This window comes from Carcharodon carcharias, chromosome 20 (genome assembly GCF_017639515.1).
Source record: "Carcharodon carcharias isolate sCarCar2 chromosome 20, sCarCar2.pri, whole genome shotgun sequence".
Lineage (NCBI taxonomy): Eukaryota > Metazoa > Chordata > Chondrichthyes > Lamniformes > Lamnidae > Carcharodon > Carcharodon carcharias.
The window spans coordinates 10,097,164-10,124,102 of NC_054486.1; the positions used below are offsets into that span (position 1 = coordinate 10,097,164).

General features: G+C 45.0%; 1 protein-coding gene across 3 annotated transcripts in view; it reads right to left on the reverse strand.

Moving 5' to 3' along the window:
- Positions 1 to 26,939, reverse strand: part of fmn1 (formin 1) — a 377,136-nt gene that overhangs the window by 102,542 nt on the left and 247,655 nt on the right. For all 3 annotated transcript variants that reach the window (XM_041214614.1, XM_041214615.1, XM_041214617.1), the window contains one exon: positions 22,328 to 22,420. In XM_041214614.1, the coding sequence (XP_041070548.1) occupies positions 22,328 to 22,420 (93 nt within the window). The remainder of the gene's footprint in view (positions 1 to 22,327; positions 22,421 to 26,939) is intronic.

Here is a 26,939-nt window from a genome sequence, read left to right on the forward strand (position 1 = left end):
TTCTTGACCAGCTTGCAGCCTTTGACATAGTTGACAACAATATCCTCGTCCAACACTTAACCGCCATTGCCCAGATGTCTGAGACTACCCTTTGTCTGGTTCCATTTCTATCCATCCAGCCACAATCAGAGAATCACCTGCAATGGTTTGTTTTTCTACACATGCATTGTTACCTCTGGAGATTCTAAGGATCTCTCCATGGGCCCCTCCTATTTCTTATCTACGAGCTGAACCATGGTGCCATCTTCTGAAAATATATCAGGTCCCATGTGCAGGCTGACCACATCCAGTGTTACCTCTCCACCACCTCATTCAACCCCTCCAATCCTGCTGACTTGTCACACTGCTTGTCCAACATCCTATACTAAATGAGAAGGAATTTCTCCAACTAGACATTGGGAAGACTGAAGCCATTGAAATTGGTCCCTGCCACAAAACTTGTTCCCAAAGCCACTGACCCTAGTCCTCCCCTGGCAACTGGCTGAAGCTGAACCACGCCATTGGTGAACTCGGCACCCTATCGGACCCTGAGTTGTGCTTCCGATCCCGTATCCTTTCAATCATCAAGCCCGCCTACTACCACCTCTGGAACATCACCTGTATTTGCTCCTGCCTCAGCTCATTTGCTGCTGAAACCATCATCCATGCCTCAGTTACCACTCAACTCAACTAGCACGCCTCTCACCTTTCACCCTTTTTGAAGTCATCCAAAACCCTGATGCCTGTATTCTAACTCGTACCAAGTCCCATTCACCCATCACCCCTGTGTTCACAAAAATACATTGTCTCAAAGTCTGCCAATACCTCAATCAAAAAACATCACCCTTGTTTACACATGTCCCTAAGGTCTTGCCCTCCCTGTGCTTGACTTTCAATTCAGGGTTAGGTTCACCCCCAAAAAATTTCCAGATGTTGCATATTTTATATCTCAGATCTATACAGAAATGACACCAGTTTCTATGCGTGTAAGAACTTTATTTACAGTGCTTTAAAATGTCTACTCCTTGCTTCAAGCTCTAGCTTCCAGCTCTTTCGACAGTTTGTTTATTTTTCTGAGTCCACACTCAGGCATAACAATTCAAGTATAGTGAACATGGATCAGTTACTAGACTCACATAATCAAACACAACACCAGGTCCTGACCCCATGATACAATCTTCAAACAGAGATGCCCTAACAGGCCCTGCGGCCAATTAGTGGCAAAGGCAGATGGCTGCCACAAACAGGCCTGTTGCTCTTTTTTCTTTCTTCTTTCCTGGGGTGTAGGCATCCCTGGAAAAGCCCATCCCTAATTGCCCTTGAACTGAATATGTCAGAGGGCAGTTAAGAGTCAACCACATTGCTGTGGGTCTGGAGTCACATGTCGGCCAGACCAGCTAAGGATGGCAGATCTCCTTCCCTAAAGGGTGTTTGCGAACCAGATGGATCTTTATGGCAATTGACGATAGTTGTCATGGTCACTATTACTGAGACTAGCTTTACATTCCAGATTTATTAATTGAATTCAAGTTCCACCAGCTGTCAGAATTTTTTGTAGAAGGAAAGAGACACGGGTGAGATGGTGGTGTAGTGGTATTGTCACTGGACTAATAATTCCGAGGCCCAGGTTCAAATCCCAGCACAGTAGCTGGTACATAAAATTTTAAAAATCTGGAATTGAAAGCTAGTCTCAGTAATGGTGACCCTGGATTGTCATAAAAACCCATTTGGTTCACTAATGTCCTTTAGGGAAGGAAATCTCTTGTTCTTATCTGGTCTGGCCTGCATGTGACTCTTAACTGCCCTGTGAAATGGCCGAGCAAGGGCAATTAAGGATGGACAACAAATGTTGGCCATGCCAGTGACATCTACATCCCTTGAAGGCAGAAAGAAAAAAATGGTAGAACACTGGAGGGCCACAGCAGCCTCTCAGTGCAGAGAAGTGGCCAACTAAAAGTAGCTGCATCCAAACTCACACCAAAACACCTAGTGGCAAAAAAATATTTTGTCGTTAAAAGGAATTATTTAATTGCTCCCACACTGAACTTGACAGCCGCAATAACATGGACCAGGCTGTTTGGGTTTGGCAACTTGTGCTTTGAATATTACTTTCTGGCCCTCCCCAGCCGGTTAACCAGCTCCTCAAAAAACTTAATGGGCAGTTAACTGGAGGCGAGTTGGTTCCTGGCTTTCTCCCTACCCGCAATTTGAAAATGGCAGTGTGTCCTGGGAGAGCCTGGACACTGACATGCGCCCTCTGGAAACTCAATTTTGAATTCAAAGCGTGCTCACTCCTATTCTTGCTGCCATGGGCAATTGAAAATCCCAGCCCCAATGTCTGCAATGTCCTGCAACCATACAACTTTCCGAGGTATCTGTACTTCTCCATTTCTGGCTGCTGGTGCTGCCTAATTTTCATTGCTGTACCCTTGGTGGTCATGCCTTCAACTGCCTACACCCTAAAGTCTGGAATTCCCTCTTAACACCGTTTCACCTCTTTTAAGACGTTTCTTGAAACCTAACCCTTTAACTAAACCTTTGGCCTCCTGGCCTAATAGCTCCTAATGTGATTCGGTGTCAAATTTCGTTTGACAAAACTCTCGTGAAAAGCTTTGGAATGTTATACTATGTTATGGGTGCTATATGAATGCAAAGGTTATTGTTGTGATTAACTTATGTGGACCTCTGTCCAGGCTGCTGATCCTGCCTCTTTTGGGGCTCCTGAATTTATCCCCACTTCCTCTATTGCTGCTGAAGTGGACCCACTGCAGCATTTTCCTCGCGGGTCAGACAGGCTCCCTCTTGGTGGTGGGAATCCCATGTGGACTGAGCTATGCATTAATGAACCTGACCCTGCTGCCTGGGTTGGAGTTGGGCCAGAACTGGAGGAACTCCACCCCTAAGGCAACAATCCAGCCGCCAACTGTGGGCAAGGCCACACGCTATCCATCAACATACTGACAAAAGCATCATCTTCAAAAATCAGATGCTAGGCACAACTTTATCGGAGGAATATAAACACTTTGGAGAAAGACTTTCCAATGCAGCTATGCTGACTCCCTCATCCAATTTCAGCAGAATGCCACAGAGAAGTCTTCGGGAGCTATTCAACCAGCAACCTCTCCGCCCTTGCCATTTCTGAGGATTTGCCACCAGACGCTATGAAGATGCTGAACATGTCACTTAAATATATACGGGCTGCTTTATTCAAACAGAGTGCAAATAAAAGGCAATGCTTCATCTGAGATTAAGTGCACCCTGGAAACACTAAGTACAATGAATACCTTGTGTTCCTTGTGAGAAGTACAGCAGAGGGGAGCAATTTAAAAATCAAATGGCCGGAAGACCTATGTTATCCAACGCAGGGCAAATGATTGCATAGAGCAAGGCAATTTCTTTACTAAAAAGAAATTTCCTGTTGCATCCAGCAATGTGAACGAGGCCACCAGGCAACGCTCAGGCCTGCTGCAGCCAATCTCTGCCCCCTCCAGGCAGACTCCCTGGGAGAAGCTGCCAATAAAATGCTAATGAGTCTGACCCCAGGAGTTTACTAATGAGCTTGATAAGGTCACGAGCGCAACCCTATGATAAGCAGAATTCCCACCTAGCTGGTAAGTAGAAAACAGGACTGCTTCATTTTGCCGGCATTGTTATCAATAAGAAAGAGATGTTTGATGATTAAAACTCAGATTTATTGGTGGTGGTTTTCCTGGGATAACGTATTTGTGTTATATTTAAGTAATTTGGCTCGGCAAACTTCAGCATTCTTTATTTATTAAAAATGTTCAGTTGGAAATCAATGCAGTTGTCAAACACACAGCCTGTTAAATCATTTGTAGCATATATATGAACTCCTGGCTCATGTTTTTGTTCCCATCACTTGAAGAGTTAGCCCAGATGTTCCACAATCTTCAATGGCTGTCACTGTCTTGCACCAAAGTTGCTCACGAATTTAATGTGTTCGTTCTACTTAGTGAACCTGATCTTATGTTGTTCTAAAGCTAGTTCTTCTGCTTGACCAATGTCCTTGATACTTTTCTCGCTGTCACTTGGAGACGGGACATCAACAAACTTCTGTTGCTCTATAGGAATATACAGGAATCTTGCATAGACATTGGAACATAGAAAATAGGGGCAGGAGTAGGTCACTCGGCCCTTCGAGCCTGCTCCGCCGGTCAATAAGATCACGGCTGATCCTCTATCTCAACGCCATACTCCTGATCGCTCCCCATACCCCTTGATGCCTTTATTCAGTGACTTGGCCTCCACAGCCCTCTGTGGTAGAGAATTCCACAGGTTCACCATCCTCTGAGTGAAGAAGTTTCTCCTCATCTCAGTCCTAAATGGCCTACCCTGTACCCTGAGATTGTGACCCCTTGTTCTAGACCCCCCCAGCCAGAAGAAACATCATCCCTGCATCCAGTCTGTCCAGCCCTGTCAGAATTTTATCCGTTTCAATGAGATCCCCTCTCATTCTTCTAAATTCCAGTGAATACAGGCCTAGTTGGTCCAATCTCTCCTCATATGACAATCCTGCCATCCCAGGGATCAGCCTGGTGAACTTTGCTGCACTCCCTCTATGGCAAGCATATCCTTTCTTAGGTAAGGAGACCAAAACTGCACACAATACTCCAGGTGTGGGCTCACCAAGGCCCTGTATAGGTTCAGTGAGACATCCTTCCGCCTGTACTCAAGTCCTTTCGCAATGAAGGCCAACAAACCTTCTTAACTGCTTGCTGCACCTGCATGTTTGCTTTCAGTGACCAGTGTGCAAGGACACCCAGGTCCCTTTGTACATCAACATGATGATCTTTTGGCGGCTGGAGACCTGCTGAACATAGATGGAATGTGATGGTTGATTAGTACTCCTGAGAGATCTGGGGGCACCTCGATTGCCATGTATATGCAAACTATGACTCTCCAGACCGATGGGAACCCAGCTGGAGCAGCAAATCTGAATGCCTGCCCATTTCGAATGGACTCATCCATAGTGAAGTGCACAAACATGACACCTGTCACCTGCGAGATGCACCTGCAGGCAGCAGGTTGTGAAAGCCTATAAAGATCACCAGCGGATTCCCGGAAGAAATGAAAGGCTGGGGCAACCTTAGCCGTCCCTGGCACTGTGTCATGGTCTGGTCCATTTGGCAGCAGCTCTTCTTCCAGAAGGTTGCAAGTGTCAGTGACTACCTGACAGGGAGCTCCGAGCCCCCTGAGACACTGGTGCACAGTCATGTCCAGTAAGCTGATCCTCTCTGTGTATATACCCTGTGTTGGAGGTATTGCCTCCTGCAAGCTGGAGCTCTGTGTTCATTCATCCCTGCCCTGCGGAGTGGCAGGGATGGAGGAGAAAGCTGCTTAGGTTGGCACTGTCCCTGGTGAAGTTGCTGCTGGACCTCTTGTCCCTTATCTGAGGTCCAAGTTAGAGCAACATAAAGATTCCCACACTGCTGCAAAGGTGGACAGCTGGGATTTACAGCTGCCCCCCCAAAACCCCAGGCTTTCTTGGTGCGGTAAAAGCAAAATACTGCAGATGCTGGAAATCTGAAATAAAAACAGGCATTGCTGGAAAAACTCAGCAGGTCTGGCAGCATCTGTGGTGAGAGAAAAGCAAGGTTAACGTTTCGTTTCTGTGCAGTAATAATTCTGAGCCTGTGTAACTCGAAGAAGAGTCATATGGACCCGAAACGTTAACTCTGTTTCTCTCTGCACAGATGCTGCCTGACCTGCTGAGCTTTTCCAGCAATTTTCGTTTTTTCTTGGTGTGGACTGGACTGGGGGTCCTATATGTCAGAGACAAGGAGATTGCAAGCAAGACACCCTATTAGTAGTTCGTAGCTGATCAGCTGGGAGCTTCCCACACCGGAACCTTACTGGAAATTGGTGGAACTCAGGCATTTTTGGGGCGTAAAAGGGGTTTGCCCTTCTTTGGAGATAAAATTTACTGAACCGTATGCCGATGCTGTACTACTTTATCTAACTTGAACATCTACACACAAATGCCGCCTGAGCTTATGTTTATGGCTTTATTGTGTCCAACTGATTATTGTGGCAGCAGTTTTGACTGGTGACTCTTGAAATTAAAAACAAATACTCTCAAGCAACTTATGACCTGAAAGTAGATACTCGATCACACGGGTCATTGCCATTTTCAATTGTTACTTCCTCTAAATGGGCGAATTTGAAAAACAGATTTTGGCTCGGTGCCCATTGCCACACAAGGTGACACATCCTGCCGCCAAATCAGAAAGGGACCACAGAGATGGCTCCTTAGATTGGCTTTGCACACTTGGCTAGGTGCCAGCGCACAGGAAAATAAACATACATATTTTAAATAGCGCGTAGATTGAAAAAGCACTGAAGTCGGAGATGAATGGAATTTTGGGACCAGTTTATCTTTGATGTGGCACGGGTAGAATTTTCCCATTCATTCAGCAAGGGTCCAATCAGGATGTTCGAATCAGATTTAAATTCAGCTCTGGCCATCCTCAACACTCAGCTGCACTTTTAAACTGGAGCACACAGGGTCTGCGGCAGCAGGATCGTAGGGGTTTTTCTTGGCACATTGCAGAAGGCAAAACCTTCTTCCCCCGACATCTTGCTGCTGCATTTTCCTGAGTTGGGTCCGAGTAGGGCTCCCGCTGCTAAATGGGTGCAAGCCATTGTGATGGAGGGAAAAACATAGTTAGCTGCAGCCAGGAAACAATCCAAATCTTTAAAGAGATTGAGATTAAGCAAACGCACTGTAAAAGGAAAGCAACAAGCCTCTTACGCACTAGATTGTCCAATGCGCTTCACGGATGCATTATCAAACAAAATTTGACAGCAACCATGTGAGGAGATATTAGGGCAGGTGGTTTAAAGTTTGGTGAAAGAGGAAAGGTTTTAAGGAGTCTCTTCAAGGAGGAGAGAGAGAAGTAGAGAGGCAAAGAGGTTTCGGGAGAGATTTCCAGAACTTGTGGTTTAGGCAGCTGGCAATAGTACAGCAATGAAAATCAGCAGTGTGCAAGAGAACTGCAGGACGTGGCCTAGTGTCTGGGCTGTCAGCTATGATCAAGGCCCGAAGGTTTACATAGGGTTTCACAGTGATGGCAGAAATAAGGGAAATGAGAGCAAAACTATTTTGCGCTCAAGGCCAGAAGCCCCACAGATGCATTGTGCGGGCAACAGGAGTAGTTGGTGTTCCCACAGACGGCAAACCATTCCTGGAAACAATTTTGCGAAGTTGGAGAAGGTAAGTGAAGGCATGACCACTCTGAAATAATGCTGAGAAAATCTTCACATCTTCTGTGGCTCTATAGAGTGTACACATTGGTGTAAATAGAAAGATAAAAGAGCTGTTAACATACAAGCTCACAAAAAATCTCCTTCACCTGAGCCTTGCCTTAATCTCTCACCATTCCACTCTTCCTTATTCTACTTAGTGAGACCACGATTGGCAGTGTCTGTGTGAAAAGTAAAAGGACTGCTGCATGGCCTGTACTTGAGAGCATCATCTTGTAGTAATCTCCAGTTTTGCTTCATTTTCCTCATAATATCAAAGGAAAAAGTTGCTCATTATTAGCAGCAACAAACGACCACCAGTGGAGCTAGGGCAACCATCAGACTCTGAAACAGGTATATCCTGGGCAGACACGCAGGCCGGGGTTTCTGCCGTGGGGGATGCAGTGGGCCAGCCAAAAGTACACCGACTTTTCGGCAGGACTGGAAGATCACGGTTTAGGGCTGACAGTAGTTGGAGCAGTTGGAAAAGAGCTGTCAAGGTTGGGATTGGTAACGGGATGGAGAATACTTTTGAGTTATGGTCTTCGATCATTCAGATTAAATAAAAAAGTCTCTGAGCATTGGTCAGTCACCTCCTCTGATTCTTAACCAAGAGTAAACCTTCCTAAAATGAATGACTATTGTATCCTTAATAGGTGGTGGCCATTTACAGCTTGATTTTTAAAAAATTAATTCTTTCACAGGATGTGTGTGTCACTTGCTCTGCCAGCATTTATTGCCCATCTCTAATTGCCCTTGAGAAGGTGCGGGTGAGCTGCCTTCTTGAACCACTGCAGTCCATGTGGTGTAAGTGTTAGGGAGGGAGTTCCAAGATTTTGACCTAGCGACAATGAAGGAATGGCAATATATATATATTTTTATTAGTTCATGGGATCACTGGCTAGGCCGGCATTTATTGCCCATGTCACATGAAGGTCAGACCAGGTAAAGACAGCAGATTTCCTTCTCTAAAGGACATTAGTGAATTGTTTTTATAACAATCAGTAATGGTTTCATGGTCATCATCAGATTTTTAACTCCAGATTTTTGTTGGATTCAAATTTCACTATCTGTCGTGGGATTTTGAACTCAGGTCCCTAGAGGATTACCCTGGGTCACTGGAATACTAGTCCAGTGACAATACTACTATGCTACCACTTTTCACTATATTTTCAAGTCAGGATGTTGTGCGGCTTGAAGGGGAACTTGCAGGTGGTGGTGTTCCCATCTATCTGCTGCCCTTGTCCTTGTTGGTGCTAGAGATCGCGGTTTTGGAAGGTGCTGTCGAAGGAGCCTTGGCGAGTTGCTGCTGTGCATCTTGTAGATGGCACACGCTGCTGCCACTGTGCATCAGTGGTAGAGGAAGTGAACGTTCTTGAATCGAGGCTAAGGAGATGTCAGCTCCTGATCGGACAGCATTTTGACAATGAATTTTGTAGTCCTGTCACAGGAACGTAGAAGCAGGAGTAGGCCTTTTGGCCTGTCAAGCCTGCTCTGTCATTCAAACCGATCAGGGCTGATCATCTACCTCTTACAATACTTACCCCCACTATCCCCAAATCCCTTGATGACATTAGTCTCCAGAAATCTACTGATTTCTGTCTTGGGCATGCTCAATGACTGAGCTTCCACAGCCCTCTGGGGGAGAAAGTTCCAAAGATCCACCACCCTCTGAGTGAAGAAATTCCTCCTCATCTCAGTCTTAAATGGCCTGCCCCTTATTCTGAGACTGTGTCCCCTGGTTCTAGACTCCCAGGCCAGGGGAAACATCCTGTCCACACTGACCCTGTCACAGCCTGTAAGAATTTCGTAAGTTTCAATGGGATCAACTCTCATTCTTCGAAACTCCAGAGAATACAGCCCCAATTTCCTCAATCTCTCCTCAAAAGACAATCCTGCCATTCCAGGGATGGGTCTGGTGAACTCCGTTGCAGTCCCTCAATGGCAAGTGTATCCTATGTAAAAGGAAGGACGTTAACAGAGCATCAAGGTCATATGATGGCATTGCAAAACCTCTGCGAAAACGTGCTGTAGACCGCAGGTTCGTTAGTAGAGTCCAATGAACTCCTTTGCAGTAATATCTGCACAGCTTGGCAGCCCCATAAATAACTCCTTAGGTCCAAAAAAAAACCCACAGACGTTTGGTAGCAAGTCATCAAGGTTCAGGTTTTGACTGCTGGCACTCAAGTCATTGGGTGATGGGAGTGGAGACACCAAAACTACAAAATTTTAAAAAAAAGTTGAATTGCCTTATGAAGTTAGAGGTAATCCATGCAGGATGCTTGTGCACAGTTGTGTTGCTTTACAGATACACAGCTCTATTTGTGGTGAGGATTGCCTGGTAGGGAGACATGAAGAGACCTTTTTTTTAGGTTACTGAGGTAAGCTGTTAGTTGTCACGGAGAAACAAACCAGGCAGCTCACGGTTAAAACTAAATCACCAAATGTGATTATTTTCAGTAATGTCAGAAATCTAGGGCTGGATTTCACAGAGCTCTGCATTCCTTGTCTTCCCAGACTAAAAGGTTGGTTGGGAAGCCATTTTACGCTCAGCCGGGCATTAATTGGCTCAGGGTGACACCATCTGGGGAGGAAGTCCCACCTTAGAGACCTGCCAGCCAATCGGATTGGCCAGCAACTCTGTAGACTCAGCAGCGCCAGGTTTGAGTGGTGGCCACTGCTGAAACTACAGCCAGTCCCTGAAGAGGAGGTGGTTGGTGATACGAAGCCAGGCTGAATGTAAGTCCGGGCACCGGTGGCACCTGGATTGGCAGGCTCCAGCAAGGGGATGGGTGAGGGAGGCTAGGTTTTAGAGATCAGAGGGGAGGGTTAAAAGAGGGGTATGACCTTTGAGGGGGTGCCTCTGAGGGGAAGAGAGGATGCTTTCCAAAGGAGGGCCTCCCTCTCTTCTTGCCTGACACCAGCTCACCCAGTAAAAGCTGCCAAACTGCCAGCTTGGCCTGAGTCTCCCTCCATTAATTGGCCACTTAAAGGCCTCAATAGGTACCAGGGTGAGTGGGCCACCCGGAATCATCAAACCATCTCTGCCCCCACCCTGTGAAAATGGAGACAGGGTCTGGGGAAGGTGCAAAGTTGGTGGGTCGGTCATGTGACACATCTTACAAGCCTCCCCCCCCCCACCCCATCTTGAAACATGCTGGCAGAGGGGCATAACTCCAGCCCCTCAGGATTGGAGTATTTAGAAGGAACTCTGCCATTATCTGTGATAAAGGGATTTATGAATTTGACATCATGATGCTGTTGTGTCCCAGACAGAGATGGATTTCATGTTGTGGGGACACTGAACAATATAGTGATCAGACAAGTTTCAGCACCATAGCGTATTGCGAGTAGGTGATTCCTAGGCTAAACTTCAATGTTTAGAAGAACCTTGAGCCTACTGTTCACTGCTGTATATCATGGACAGGGTGTTAGTAAAATTATTGAGTACAGACAGAAGGCAAAACTTTTGTAGGAAATCTTTTATTTCTATTTCAAACTAAAACTTGAAATAAAATGTTTATTTATTGGTATAAAGGTATTCAACATAAATAACATAAGATGTTCGATAAATCCACAGGTGGCCGGTTAAAAGAAAACAGCTTCACAGCTTCTGGGATCGACGTAAAGGGCAGAATTTTACGCTCTGTGGGTGGGCAGGCGCCTGACCCGATCGGGTGCAAAATCGCGCGAGGAGATGCTGGGCGATGCCATCGCGCACGATGTTTCGCTCCGTGGGCGCGCAGAGCGGTCAACCATTAAATGGGCAATTGAGCCCATTAACGGCGCAGCGCGATTTTCCGTGACCCTTACGGCCGGCGGGACTGGCCAATCGGCCAGGCGGCCTTCCCATTTTTCACGAAACCTCATCCAAAAGGCGGGATGAAATCTCCCGTTAGGAAACAAAATAAAAATAAATATCTGGGGGACGGCATTTTTGTGAGGTATGCTTTCAGGTGGTTGGTTGATTGTGCTGCATGGACATTTTTTTTTTGGCAGCTTTTATACGCTTTATTTTATTATTTGCAGCTCCCTGAGACCGCTATCTGCCTTCAGGGAGCTCTCTTGCAGCGCTCACCCATGCCCGCGGCCAAGTCACTGTCCACCTCCAACCTGACAGCGCCGAGCTTTTTAGTGGCTGGGGCCGACCGTGGTCGGGAGCCTGTTTCCCAACTGCTCCCAGGCTCGCTGATCGCACTTGCCGAACGAGCGAAAAATTCAGGCCAGAATGCTGTGTTAAATATGTGTGATAAACATAAACAGGCAATAGATAGCCTTTCCATACTGAATACATGCTGAGGCCTCTAGCCAAAGTGTTTAATGGAATGCACAAGTTATTTTTGGCCAAGTAAACAATGATTCTTGAGTTCATCACTGGATTATACGGCTTTTTAAAATTTTGAAAAGAAGCACACAAGTAAGTGAAAAACTACAATGGGAGCAATCAATGAAAAACAAACCTCTAGTGGGATGTTGTTTATTGCAGAGTTTGTTATTTCGCTAAGTACCACTATGTAATTGAAATCATGCTTTGGGAGTATACAGCATTTTTATATCTATGCTTGGGACAATACTTGCTGAATCATTCAAAATAGTAACAACTTGAGCTTTTATAAGAGTATTAAAATGAGTGAGAGGAATAGAGAGACGTGTAAATGAAGATTTTTAAAAATTAATTCATAGGATATGACCATTGCTGGCAAAACCAGCATTTATTGCCCATTCCTAATTTCCCTAAATAAAGTGTTGCTGAGCCACCTTTCTGAATACAAATGAGTGGCTAGGCCACTTTCAGAGGGTAGTTAAGTACCAACCACGTTAATATGGGTCTCAAGTCACATGTAGGCCATACCAGGTAAGAATGGCAGATTTCCTTTCCTAAAGGCCATTAGTGAACCATGTGGATTTTTATAACAATCTGGTCACCAATTCTAATAGTAGCTTTTTAATTCCACATTTAATTAACTGAATTTACATTTCTCAGCTGGCATGGTGGGATTTGAACTCAGTTCTCTCAATCATTAGTCCTAGATTACTCGACCCATAACACACCCACTAGGCTATAAGGATCTGGCACATATAGGGTTAAGATGGAAGAAAGCGCATGACCCACACCCAGGGTCAGTCTGGTGTTGGACAGAGACATGTGTACCAGCAAGAATGGAGATAGCTCCTAACTTGTACCCTTTAACTGTACATTTGTAAATCATTCTAAGAGTCAAGAAAGACTTAACCCACGTATGACTATGAAGATTTCTTCAGATCTTCCGAACTGTAACCAACACCATGTGGCACTAGCATTCCCCCTAACATGAGCAGAGAGACAAGGAACAAGAGAATGAGGTTTAAGGTAGAATTGCGTGGAAAATGAAAAAAAAAGTTAATCTGGCAGCAATTAAACGAATTGAAAAATGGCACGATTTGGCAGAGCCAAAGAGTTGCAAAATGAGTTAGAGAAAAAGATGTGATGGAGAATAAAAGATTGGATGGAGAAAGCAAAAGAGATATAACAGGAGATGCAAGAGAAAGGAGCAAAATGGGAGAGACTCTTAGGGGGGAACTCAGCTGTGCAGGCCTGATTGCAGAGTGCAAAGTAGACACAACAACAACAACAACAACGACGCGGTGGGTCCCCCCGGCCCACCTTTCCGATCTTCCCTGGAAATTCAGCGGTCACCATATTGGTCTGGGCAACCTCAATTATCAGTTACATAATTAATCTAGTGTAGCCTCCCCTGGTAGTCACATGATAGGAGTGCTGAGGCAATTGGAATATATAAATAAGGATCCTTTACCTCCTGAAAGATCCTTTTCTGAAACACAACTGTGCTAATATTAGATTTGCAGGTTCCTAGGATCGCCCAGAGATTTCTTGGCAGCAACAGCCAGCAGCTAGGCTGGATCAGTGATACATATAGAGACAAGTTCAGCCGCACACAGTTAAGTCACTGGTCAATTGTTTGAGGGTGCTGGTGGGCTTGGAGGAGTGCGTCTGGCTTTTGTGGTGAAGGTAATTTTATGGAAAAGTTCTGGAATGTGGCTTTTTGTTTTTGTTGCAGCTTTAGCATTTTGCCTCTGCAGGGATGTCAGCTTGTTTATTGCAATACAGTGGATACTTTGCTGGGTCTGTCCTTTGGCGCTGAAGGAAGAGGAAGAGGACCCAGCTGCAAGCAGGACAGAATATACCTGCAGCCGCTGGCACAAGAGGGTGAAGGACAGCATAGTGTAGTGAGGGGTTACAGCTGAGTTTTCCACAATAGGATTCTTCTAGCTCAGCCTGAGTGGGTAGTAGTGTGTCCGGCACTCTTCAGCAGTATGACTGTGACTGAGCTATGCCCCTTGCTGCAGCATTGCATGCACACCAATACTCTTTACTGTGGCCTCAATTTCTATGCCTCAGGTTAACTCTTGTCTGTAATGGCTTCACCTGCTATGCTGCCTCTGAGCACTGATGCTGCATGACTTTCCCGGAAATCCTTTAGCCATCAGGAGGAAGTAGCATCCCTGTCCCAACACCTCCAGCACAGCAGTGGAGAATCAGGGGCTACCTCTGCTGTCCATTTTTCACTGGAGATACAACATCTCACTGTCGCCAAAGTGCACCATCTATTTAAAGAGGGCAGGTTGCCTTTAAATGCCATGAGTGACATTTGATTTCCAGCTCCCCGTGCCCAAATTGCTGTCAATCAAAAGCACGAGGCAGAGTTGTCACTGGTCTCACATATTGAACAGGAATATAAGACATAGGAGCAGAAATTAGGCCAATCGGCCCATCGAGTCTGCTCTGCCATTCAATCATGGCTGATAAGTTTCTCAACCCCATTCTCCCGCCTTCTCCCCGTAACCTTTGATCCCCTTACCAATCAAGAACCTATCTATCTCGGTCTTAAATACACTCAATGACATGGCCTCCACAGCCTTCTGTGGCAATGAATTCCATAAATTCACCACTCTCTGGCTAAAGAAGTTTCTCCTCATCTCTGTTCTAAACAGTCTTCCCTTTACTCTGAGGTTGTGCCCTTGGGGCCTGGTCTCTCCTACTAATGGAAACACCTTCCTCACATCCACTCTATCCAGGCCTTTCAGTATTCTGTAAGTTTCAATCGGATCCCCCCCATCCTTCCAAACTCCATCGAGTATAGACTTAGAGTCCTCAAACGTTCCTCATATGTTAAGCCTTTCATTCCTGGGATCGTTCTTGTGAACTTCCTCTGGAACCTCTCCAGGGCCAGCACATCCTTCCTGAGATACGGGGCCCAAAATTGCTCACAATGTTCTAAATGTGGTCTGACCAGACCTTATAAAGCCTCAGCAGCACATCCCTGCTTTTATATTCTAGTCCTTGCGAAATAAATGCCAACATTGCATTTGCCTTCCTAACTACCGACTCAACCTGCAAGTTAACCTTACGAGAATCCTGGACTAGGACTCCCAAGTCCCTTTGCACTCCAGATTTCTGAATTCTCTCCCCATTTAGAAAATCGTCTATGCCTCTATTCTTCCTACCAAAGTGCATGACCTCACACTTCCCCATGTTGTATTCCATCTGCCACTTCTTTGCCCATTCTCCTAACCTGTCCAAATCCTTCTGCAGCCTCCCCGCCTCCTCAATACTACCTGTCCCTCCACCTATCTTTGTATGATCTGCAAACTTAACCAGGATGCCCTCAGTTCCTTCATCTAGATCATTAATGTATAAAGTGAAAAGTTGTGGTCCCAACACTGACCCCTGCGGAACTCCACAGACTGGGTAAGGATGGCAGATTTCCCTCCTCAAAGGGCATCAATGAATATCTAGGAGTTTACAGTGCAGGTTAATAGCTGTACTCTTCGACAAAGGAACAGTACCTTCATCTTCGCAGAGGAGGTTTCCAAGCATCAAGATAGTGCCCTAGGATTGGCGCAAATTGCAGGCCTCCCAGAGAATTATTAGTTAACTTTTTTTTTCATTCTTTCATGGGACGTGGGTGTTGCTGGCAAGGGCACCATTTGTTGCCCAACCTTAAATGCCCTTGAAATGAGTGGCTTGCTAGGCCACTTCAGAGAGCACTTAAGAGTCAACCCCATTGCTGAGGGTCTGGGGTCACATATAGGCCAGACTGGGTAAGGATGGCAGATTTCCCTCTCTAAAGGGCATCAATGAACAAGGTGGATTTTCACAACAATCAATGATAGTTGACATGGCCACCATTACTGACACTAGCTTTATATTCTAGTTTTATTAATTGAACTTAAATTCCACCCGCTGCCATGGTGAGATTCGAACCCAGAGCATTAGCCTGGGCCCCTGGATTACTACTCCAGTGGCATTACCATTACACCACCACCTCCCCCAAAATGTCTTGCATGCTCCAAATGAAGACCCCAGAATGATCATCGCCAGAAAGCGCATTCACTCTGTAAATATGAAGAGGATGTCTGATCAGTGGCAGTGGATAACGCCTGGTTCCCTGGCAGTAGTCATGATGCCTTTGCTCTGCGTCATTCCTCAACTGCCCTTTTCTTCCACCTAGAGCAGCGAGTCAGATGCTGGCTGCTTCAGGCCAAATATTGTCCCTTAAACACCTGGCTCACAACTTCTATCAGGGACCCAAACACAGTCAATGCTTAATGTGGCAACCGGGGTGATTGTCAGGACAATAGCACATGAACATTGCGCCAGGAACAACAGAAGGAGCTTCAATGAAGTGTAGGTGCAGACATAAGCAGAGGCTAAGAGGCGAGAATAGGAATCTTACCTTGGAAGCTCTGGTCAGATCATGGGATTTTCTGTGCCATTACAGTTAGATCCTTGACTATGCTCCTTGCATTCACCTGCTATGCTGCCTCTGAGCACTGATGCTGCATAACTTTCCCGGAAGTCCTTCAACCATCAGGAGGAAGTAGCATCCCTGTCCCAACACCTCCAGCACAGCAGTGGAGAATCAGGGGCTACCTCTGCTGTCCATTTTTCACTGTAGATACAACATCCCACTGTCGCCAAAGTGAACCATCTATTTAAAGAGGGCAGGTTGCCTTTAAATGGCATCAGTGACATTTGATTTCCAGCTCCCCATGCCCAAATTGCTGTCAACCAACAGCACGAGGTAGAGTTGTCACTGGTCTCACATATTAAACTGAGGCAAATGATCAAAGATCGCACTTGCCTCTCCATGTAATCAGGTGCATTCTCAACACAGCTTTGATTTTGTGCATGTTCCAGGTGACAGCGGAATTTCTCACCCTCTGCATACCCTGCCTCGGTGACACTGCCACAGGAATGGGGTTGGATGTCACACGTGAACTGGTCACATCCGACCCCATCCCTCCGCCACCCCTGAACTTTTTAACACTTTCAAGCTCTCAAGATACTTGTTTGATTTCAAATCCTGGATGAACCTCAATTTCTTCCAGATTAAAACTGCCTCCCTTTTGCAAACTCCACGTCCTTCCCACCAATTTCATTGACCAGCCTGGTCATTTTCTCAGGCTCAATCAGATTATTCATTGGCATTATACGTGATCCTGAACTTATCTTTAAGCCACATGACCTATCCTTGGTCCTCTCGCTCATTCAGCTATTCTTCAATATTTTACAGCAGAGGTTTAGTTGGCAAAATACTCTCTTCACTTCTTGCAGCCACAGTGAAACTCTCCTTTAAGAGTGGCTGGTTGCCTTTAATAATGCTAGCAATCTGTGAAACTGGGCCCCTTGCCGATGGGTACAGCAGATGAACAGTGCAGGTAGCACTAGTTGCATGCAACAATCATGTAAAGCACAAGGCAGCATGAATTTAACATGCTGTCTACAATGTAATGAATGGGTGCAGGTTAATCCCATCTCCATGCCTGTTTTGGGGGAGGGGGGTTATCCAATTTAATGCTGGTCATGTTTTAATTGTTTGAAGGTAGGTCATATTTTTTATTCAAGTTAGCATACCTAAAATTTAAATAAATGAAAAAGTGATCGTTGAGCCTGAACCTGCTCTACATTTTTAAGTTTTTACAACATAATATTCAATTTTTTCTAGAACAAGATTACACTTATCACACAAACACTCATGGTCAATAAATATCTTTAAAACTGGAATTCATAACATTGCTGCCTTGCTTTTATTTTTCTACAGGCTGTATAAAAATAAAATTGTTGGCATCAACGTACCTTGAACTGCACTGAAGTTTATTGTGTGAATTAAATATAGCCTGTAGCTAACAGACCTGCTCAAAATCTAGCTGATTAAACTAAATTTGCATTTTTCATATCTCATTCTGTAACAGTCAAGGTGCCAAGGTATTTGCCTGTGAGTAACACCTACAGATTAGCATTTGCACCTACAAAAGATATGGTACACCAGTAACTAACTGTAAACGATTTAGTTTTAATCAACAAAAGAACAAACATTTCTTGACAGAAGTATTGTAATTATTCAAAAAAAACTCATCCGTACAGCAGTGTAGCTCTGTAAATTTAGTTGTACCATTTCAAACAACGACTGTTGTTCATGTGCTGATCTCAGCATCCACGCTGTGTGTATATTGCATTTACAAGCTTTCAGTTGGAGAATCCCTGTTAGTTTTATGGGAATGTACAATCCACGTACAGAAGCTATGTGAATATGATGTTAGTAGTAATTATGTTTATCTCCTTTAGGGAGATTTACAGCACACATACATGAAGATAGATTGAGCAAACAGATTTAAAAGGCAATATTGGTTTGTCTGGAAATACTAGAACACTAAATGGATCACATGCCAGAAACAACATGGTGATGAATCAGTTATCCCAGAAATTATTGATACCATGAATATGGTTGTGCTATTAAAGCTGTTGCTTTGGTCATTTGAAGCTGCTTTTGATTTTGATGTTTATACAATATTCTACAATACAAAAATCAATAACTCCTAATATCAATTAGGGGCTTTTCTAATGAAGCAACTAAAGAAATGCTTTTTTGTTAAGACACATTTTGTACTCTGAGAAATTTTCATTTATCCAAAGCATAATGGTGACTGATACTCTGAACAACTTGTGATGATCCATGTGCTTTGGGCAGCACTATTTTGTTTTTGTGCAATGTCCCTTTAAGACTAAAGTGGGCTGGGGAGTATTCTGAAAGAGGATTAAATGGTTTCCTTATTATGGCATTGTTAGGTTCCAACAAATGTCCACAGGACCTGGGGTTGCCATGGGAATCAACAGATAAGAAGCAAAGGGTAAATAGAAAGCTAACTGCTATGGGGTTGTGTCAGTCAGTGTATTCCATTCGGCAGTTCAAAAAAACAGTGAGAATTTGGGTAAAGAGGAAACGTGCAACGTTCTCTCTGAATGAAACAATTTTTTGTTTGGCAATCTTTGAACATATCTTGGCATTGAAGGAGGTCTCTGAGAATGAAACAAAGACTGTGGGGAGAATTTTCTCCCCGTTGAGTGGGCTGGGCGGGAGCGGGCGCGCAGCTGATTGCCGCCTGCAATTGGCTGCGCGCTGCCATTTTATGTGGGCGGCCCTCCCAGCGTGACGCGCACCTGGAAGTGCTTAGCGCTACCTGTGCAGACGGGAAGGAGGGAGAGTCGGGGCCGGCGCTTGCGTGAAAAAGCGCAGAAATCTCCACGGCAGCTCCATGCCTCAGGGAGATTAATGTGAACATGAAAAATTGAAAAGAAGAATTTAAAAAATTATTCAGACATGTCCCCTCATGTGACAGTGTCACACGAGCTGGGAAATGTCTATGAATTTTAATAAAAATTTTTATTAAAATCATAAACCCTTCATGAAACCTCATCCCACCTGTGGATGAGGTTCCATGAAAAAGAGCCTGGGCTCTTCGCCTGCCCGACAACCTTAAAGTTGGATGGGCAGCCCTGACAAGTACTTCAATTAGTTGATAAATGGCCTTAATAGGCCCACGACAGTTCAACGGGTGCGCAGTCGACTCTGGTGTTCACCCTCCGAACTGAAGATCGGAATGACGGGTGGTGATGTCAGGGCACACGCCCGATGTCACTGGGTGTCATTTTACGCATCAGCATGCAAGGCCCGCTCCCTCACACTGACCAGAAGATTCTGCCCTGTGTTACTGTGTGCATTATACAGTTGTAAAGAACAGAGAGTTAAAGAAAGAAAGAGGAAGGGATTGTGGACTGGGCAAGAACAATTGCTGCTCTGTCAGTGTTTCCAGGGTCTACCAGACAATTTAATGGGGTCAGAGAAGACAATCCCTCTGGGGATTTTGCATCTTCAGGACAGTGGTGACCCAAGTGAGAGAGGGTTAGTACACAGGCACGCTGGCGGTGGTAACCATGTCTGGGGACTTCGGATGGAATATGGCTGGTGGTGAATGTGACTCAAGGGCTGAAACAATTGAGTTGGAACTGAGAGATCCTACATAGCGGATGCTGAGTTGGAAAGACTGCTAGATTGCACATGGTCCAACATTTATGCTGGAAATAATGAATGTGCTTATAACTACGTGGGTGTATCTTCATTTTATTGACTATTTAAAGTGAAATTTACCTTTTTATTTGAAATATCCTTCCCATGTTAATTGGTGTTTGAATTATGTCGATTCTACTTGGTTTGTTATGGTAAAAGTTTTACAAGGTGAAATCTTGTCCATTTGTTTTCTTTTGGTTGGCACTGTGAGAATTCCTTTGTTTTCTTTTTAAAGGTATTGGTATCAACAGGGATTATAGCGAACTAAACTAGAATTACAGACCTCTTCTTTCAATTAGTACTTTGAGTAAGAGAGATCTTTTTGGACCTATTGCGGCCATAACAACAGAATCTAGTTTTGCCCTTTCACTATTTGCATCATCCTAACAATGGCCAGGTCGGGAAAACTGGAAATCCTGCAGCTGGTGCCAAGTAGCCAGTACAACCTGTCTCGTGGTCGGGTAGTCGGTGACTAAACCGGCTCCCCACCAGGTTTGCCTGGTGAGGACGATTCCTGGGGGCCCCTGCAGGGGGAAGAACAAGATCTGTCAAAGGGCGGGTGAGCTGTCAAGCTAGCCAGCAGCAACCTGTTGAGTGACGGTGTCACGTTAAAAACACCTCCTGGAGCAGACTGGAAGGCCCCAGAGTATCACACATACGCTTACCATTGCTGCCAGCATCACACCCACCTCTCCCTGCTTCCACGTATCTCCAGCGATTCAGCATTGGCAGGCATATCACCCAAGCGTTGCACCCAATGGCACTTTGCTCTCTCTATTGCAGAAGGTGGCCCAAAACGTCAAGGGGAAGCAGAAGGTTGGAGAGGGGTCTTCACAAATCCATTGCCTGAGACCCCTGGAAGAGCTGGCATGCCACATCATGGAGCCAGAAGGGAGCGGCTTATAATGCAGTAAAGGCTGTCCAGGGTGGTAAATGAAAGTCTTACGCTCCTTCCCCAACCTCACGCTCATCCTGAGATGTGACATCAAGTGGAAACTGAAGATGGAGTGACCGTGGAAGTCCTGCTTTCCTCCCTACCCACTACCACACCCCCCCCACCCCACCCCTTCACCCCAACCCTCCCCTTGTGCTTACCATTTTAAATACAGAAGAGCTACTGCCTGGACAACCTGAGCAGAGGCAGGAGGAGGGAGAGCTACCCCATGAGAGTGTGAGAATGCACCATCGCTTGGTCTTATACTCACAGCCACCGGCTCAGGTCGTGCACAGTGAGAACCTGTTGGGTAGTACAGAGTTGGAGTCTGGACATGGCGAGTCTGGACATGGCAAGTCTGCGGGCGGCAGTGGACTGAAGCTAGGCCAGGGGAGAAGAATAGCTCACTTGCCAGCTCCCAGGAGGGCAAGGGAGCAGATGGATTCTGCTGCAAGTGACTGCGATGAAGATATTGATGGGCTGTCTACAGTATAACACTGATGACGATGCACACTGATATGAGATGAGATGCTTGGGGCATTGGGAGGCTTGCTGGAATGTCTCCTTGTCAGTGTCCAGGAGCATTGAGGACTCTGGCTGCAATGTGGCAGAGGGCATTGCATGGAGCTTGGAGCCCATTCTTGCCAGCATGGGAATGATGACCAACTCCATGGCAGCACTTCCAAACTGAACATTGATGGGAGCATCTGGTGGCCACACTCTCAGCTTCCACTGCAGGACAGGTGGGATTATCCCGATGCCTCAGTGCTGTATTGGAAGCTCAGGTAGAGGTTGTGAGACGTTGGTTGCTGCCACGCAGGCTGTCGTTGTGGGTGCGGATCACAGTGCTCAGTGCATGCAGGCTCTCACATCTGTCCTCATTATAAATTAGGAATGCTGAAGTTCCATCCTGGTGAGGCCAATGGCACCTTATAGTATGAAGGAGACATCCTCTTTCATAATGACAGCATTTCTGCTCCCACCGTTGACACTCCACCAGTGCCCTTCCTGGTGCCTCTCAACCAGCCAGCCCAGACTGCCCATGCTGAGCTGGTTCCGCCTGGAGGCAAACCCTCAAGGCTTAGGGCAGCTCAAAGGTGTCCTCCAAGGCTATCTGCGCTCCCCTCATTGAAAGTTAGCAGCTTCCTACCGGCCATGGTTGCAAGCATGGCAAAGCTGCTGATTGAGGAAGGCAAGGGCAACAGAGGCACAGATTTTCCTTAAGGGTCTTGGAGGGGCAAACTTGCTCCTTCTCGTCTCACTAAGAGAGCAACATTTTTAAACTTTTACCCTAGAGAGATTTGCTGGCCCCAGGTAGTTTTGTTTGTTGGGGTGTTGGGAGGTGGGTGGGGGGCTGGGCTGGGTAATGGTGAATCCCCACTCAGGAGCAGCTTACAGTACCTTTGGGTTCAGAAATGCAACAAGATAAATCCAGCACTGATTGTAATGCAGTATCAAAATATAAGTTAAGTTTCACATTGGGCATCTCCATAAGCCAGTGTGATTGGATAGGTCTATAGGAGACAATGTCACCTGTGAATTATGGTCAAATACTGTCATATTACATGGCTGGAAATGTATTTATGATACTTACAGGAAACAATGAGCAATTTTCAGCTTTTATATCACATGAACATCAGTTGAAGCTGCACTAAAAATGTCACATGAAATCTGGAAATGTGATTTGTATTTCTGTGGTTTTCCAGTACACAAGTGGTATGAAAATGTGTATTACACTTACCATCTTGAATAAATGCTTCCATCTTCTCTTTGAAAGGTTGTAGCTCCTGCTCTGATGACTGTTGGCAAACAAGCCTTATTTCTTTCTCACATGCTGAAAAATACATAAATCACCAAGGAAGTATTAGTTTTCAAAACACAATCTTTTGTCAAGGTTACTGTGTTTAATCTAAATCTCATGAACAATTACCAAAGTTTGTTCAGCGAGAGGCCAAAAATGATCAAACTTGCGGCCAAATCAAGCAAAAGCCAAGTTGCATTTAAAACAGGGTCCTGCACAAACATTTTGAATTTGTTATGCTTTTATTTACGCTGATTACTTAAATAACTACAGCAACACAAAAAAAAAACGATCACGTTGTTTTAGTTTTAGTACTGATGATGGCTTGTAAGCACTGGCCACCATTCAAAAAAATTATTTCATGTGACGTGGGCGTTGCTGGCAAGGTCATCACTAATTACCCATCCCCAATTGCCCATGAGATGGTGGGGGGAAGCTGACTTCTTGAAGCGCTGCAGTCCATCTGCAGCTGTTGGGAAGAGAGTTCCACGATTTGATCCAATGACAGTGAAAGAATGGGGATATAGTGCCATGTCAGGATGGTGTGTGACTTGGAGGGGAACTTCTAGCTGATGGTTTTTCTGTGCATCCTCTGCCTTTGCCCTTCTGGGCAGAGCAGTCATGCTTTTGGAAGGTGCTGTCGAAAGAGCATTGATGAGTTGCTCCAGTGCGTCTTGTTAATAGTACACACTCCTGCCACTGTGCATCAGTGGTGAATGGAGTGAATTTTAAACTGTTGGAAGAGATGTCGATTAAGCACGCTGCTTTGTCCTGGATGATGTCAAGCAACCCTATATGAACTTACAATATTTTTTTAAATCTGCATTAGATTAAAAGCTTATTACTATTAGGTGAATAGTTCAATGTTAATTGTCCATATGTACAGCCATCAATCCAGTACAACTCCAAATAATTTGAACAATCAGTAACTACTTAAGGTGTTTAAAGGTCCCTCATCTTTATGGAATAACACAGCACAGACAGAGGCCATTTACTCAGTCACCTCTTTGCTAGAGCAACATGAAACTAATCCTAGTTTCCCTTTGCACAGCCTCCTTCTTTATTTCAAATATTTAATGAGTTATCCCTTCAAAGATGTAACAGTCTCAACTCTTTCCTGTAGTAAAGATTTTGCTACTTCAAAAACCCTGTGTACAAAGATTATTTCTAACATCTCTCCTCATTTTGGGTTTGAATTTGCACCACAGCATGTCCCAACCACTGCCAAACTCGAAGCACAGTGTCCAGCACTTAGATGTCACTCTGTGATTGGACAACATTTGCTAAATAATCCTCAGTGCACTAAGAATTACACTGACAATCAATTTAAGATTGTCAGTTGGGCTCACAGTGTGATTCATTTATGTGCACTGGAGGCAACATATATTAATACACAGGGCCCTGTTCTTTGCAGAAGAAAGAACATGTACACACATTGTTCCTGTTTCAGCTAAACAAAATAAATCACAGCCATTCGCTGACTCATTCCTCAGGGCAATGCCTTGATCAATCAGGGTCAAGCTGCCTGGTTTAAATTTCAAATAATGCTTGACAGCTAACTGTCAGTCATCATCACTGGTGCATTCTCCATGGCAACGCCTCTACCAATCAGAATTCACTTGCCAACCAATCAGCGCTCTCTTCACATACAGAATAAATTGTTGTTTTTCCCTTATATTGATATTCCTGCGAAGTGTCCTGATGAGTGCAAGACGAAAAGCTTCAACATGTCTCCTATTTCAGCAAAACTCAACAGAATTTCCATGCTACAGACTGTAGGTAACTGCAAGGAGAATAATCATCACCAACTTGTCAAGGGAAATTAGAGATGGGCAATAAATGTTGGCTTTGCCATTGATGTCCACATCCTGAGAATGAATAAAAAGGGGAAAAAAGAGGTTTTTGTGGGTCTTTTGAAGCCTAGAACTCGTGCACATTATTCAAATGAGACTAACCCCAGTGAGGTCAACAGTCACCACGCTGGGTGGATTGAAGTTCTGCTCTACTACACCTCTGTTGTGGAAAATCCTGGCCCCAAATTGAAACTGCAATGACAGGAGCAGAAAAGTTGTGGGTACTTACAGGCTTCACTGGGAACATGCTTTTCTTCGGTACATTTAAAACTACCACCATTAAATCCGAAAAACTGCCTTTTTATACAATAATGTTATTTTTCCACACGCCCAATAAAACAAAGCCATAAAATGGTGAAACTATGCAGCTCCTGTCTTGCGCTGCGACAGCAACGAATAGATTTCACATCATGTTCGGCTTCTCAGGCATTTATGATTTCCCTTATGCACCTATCAGAATGAAGGTTACTTCCTCCTACGTCCCTCCTACAGAACTGGCTTAGGATACCAGTAGCTGGGGATAATTAAAACAGCCCACGTAGACCTATTGACACAATGCACCCTAAGCACGTGACCCCACAATGGCTACTTATGTACGGTGTCCTGTTAAGCAAGTGGTAAAAACGCTCACATTTTCTTGTCGAACTTTGAAACTTTATTGCAATCTAGAATTTAAAGTGTGTTAACGTTCGAACTAAACTGTTGAGTTAACTTTTTCCACGTGGTTATTTTTCCAGGTAAATCAAATGTCCATGAACCTGGCCTTCAGAAGGTGGGATTTGTTTCCTCTTTTCATTAGCACAAGTAAAACTATTAATGACATTCTAATATCGCTCTTTAAAATGTGTGGAGTCACAGATATTTTTAAAAATGATTTTGGAGGGTAAGTTACAGGCAATAAGAATAGGCCATCCTTACATAAGTATTTGTACTTAAGCTGTGGTTCTCTTTTGCACATTTCATGCATTTCCACATTTTTTTGGAAAGTCACACACTGTTGTGCCTAACCAATGAGGAACACTGAGCAATTATTGATGCCTGAGACCAGCCATTAAACCTGTAGCATTAGGATATCATCACAAAATTTACTCTGTTCTAAAATATGGTTAAACGAGTTCAGGTTGTTCTGTATTGCATTGCATACAGGTTTGTATGGCTCTTGGGGATTATAGTCAGGCACAGTGTTGTACAGATGTGATGGGCATTTTTTTTGTAATATTATGAGCAGATCTCCCATGGCATTCCTGAGATTTCATAGCACTGAGAAGATACTGGGGTATAATGAAGACATTATGACTGCATTCTGCATGTTGGCCATTGATGTACATAATAACTCGTCTGTGAGCAGATACTGCCTGAATGGTAGTTGAATCAAATTCTTTCAGTCTATACAGCCACAGGTTGACATAAGGGCTTTGATGCTCTTCTTTGGTGTCTTAGGCTTGAGAGAACACTCCAGCTAATGCTTGAATTCCACCCAGCAAACGCAGCATTCCACCCTTGCTAGACATTTGTGAGCGTTGTGATCAGGTGCATTACAAGTTTTATGCCGTGATAACCTTCACTCATGTAGGAAGTGGCTCTCGTTCCCTTTGTTACCTGCAAGCCATTGTACATCAGTTGGTACATTACTGTGCCAACTTGCCTTGTGAAGTAAAGGCAGGTCTCCCCTGACATGTCCAGATACTTGCTGAGGAAATCTGGAGTAGTGTTGAGCGCAAACACTATGTTGTCACACCAGCATCTTCCTCCTATCATCCACCCAGTCAATTCCCCCTTAGCATCTTCTACATTTCAATTAAAAATCCCTGGACCTTTCCAGGATCTAGGAAATTTTGGAAGGCTACAAACAATGCAGCTGCTGTCTCTTTAGTCCCATTAGGTTTCCTAGGGCCCGCAATTTTACGGATTCCGGCAGGGTGAGGGAGGCAGATGGAGTGAGGGAGGAGGAATTGGAAGTGTGTGGTCTGCTTGCTCCTGCCTCTGCCATGTTGGGATGGCTGGCCAATTAGTGTCCGCCCAGCAGGAAGATGGCCAATTAGCATTGGGAAGGGGGGGGTGGTCTTCGCACCCAATCGGCCATCCAGGGCAGGACTTCAGGCTGGAGCAGGATTAGGTCATGAACTGGAAGAAGTCGGTCATAGCCATCAATTTACAGGGCACTGTGCCCTCTCACTCTCACCTTATTTGTTACAAAGGCCTGAAAACTGTAACAAAAGAAAGTGTACTAACATCCAAACAATGCCACCTTCAGCAGCAGACGCGGCTGCTACGTGCAGTCATGGTCTTGTTTGCTCCCTTGTGGTACCTCCTCATACCAGGCATAAATCACTCCCAATGTCATACCATGCAACTACCGAAAAATGGAGAAGGCAGTGGGGGCATGGATGGGGGCCAGGGGGGCGGGGGGAGGAGGGGAGGTGGCGGGGTGGTGGTGGGGGGGGGGATCGGCCTGCCAATTTGTGGACATAAAATCCTGCACTTAGCACGTAACTCTAGTGATAGTTATTTTTTTAAGTTCCACCCTCTCTTTTGCCTCTGGGTTTTCTACTGTTCCAGGGATGCTTTTTTTGTCTTCTACCACAAAGACAGGAACAAAATGTTCAAAGTATCTGCATTTCCTTGTTTCCCATTCTTAATTTCCCAGTCTCACCCTCTCAGGGACCAATGCTTACTTTAGCTATTCTCTTCCTTTTTAT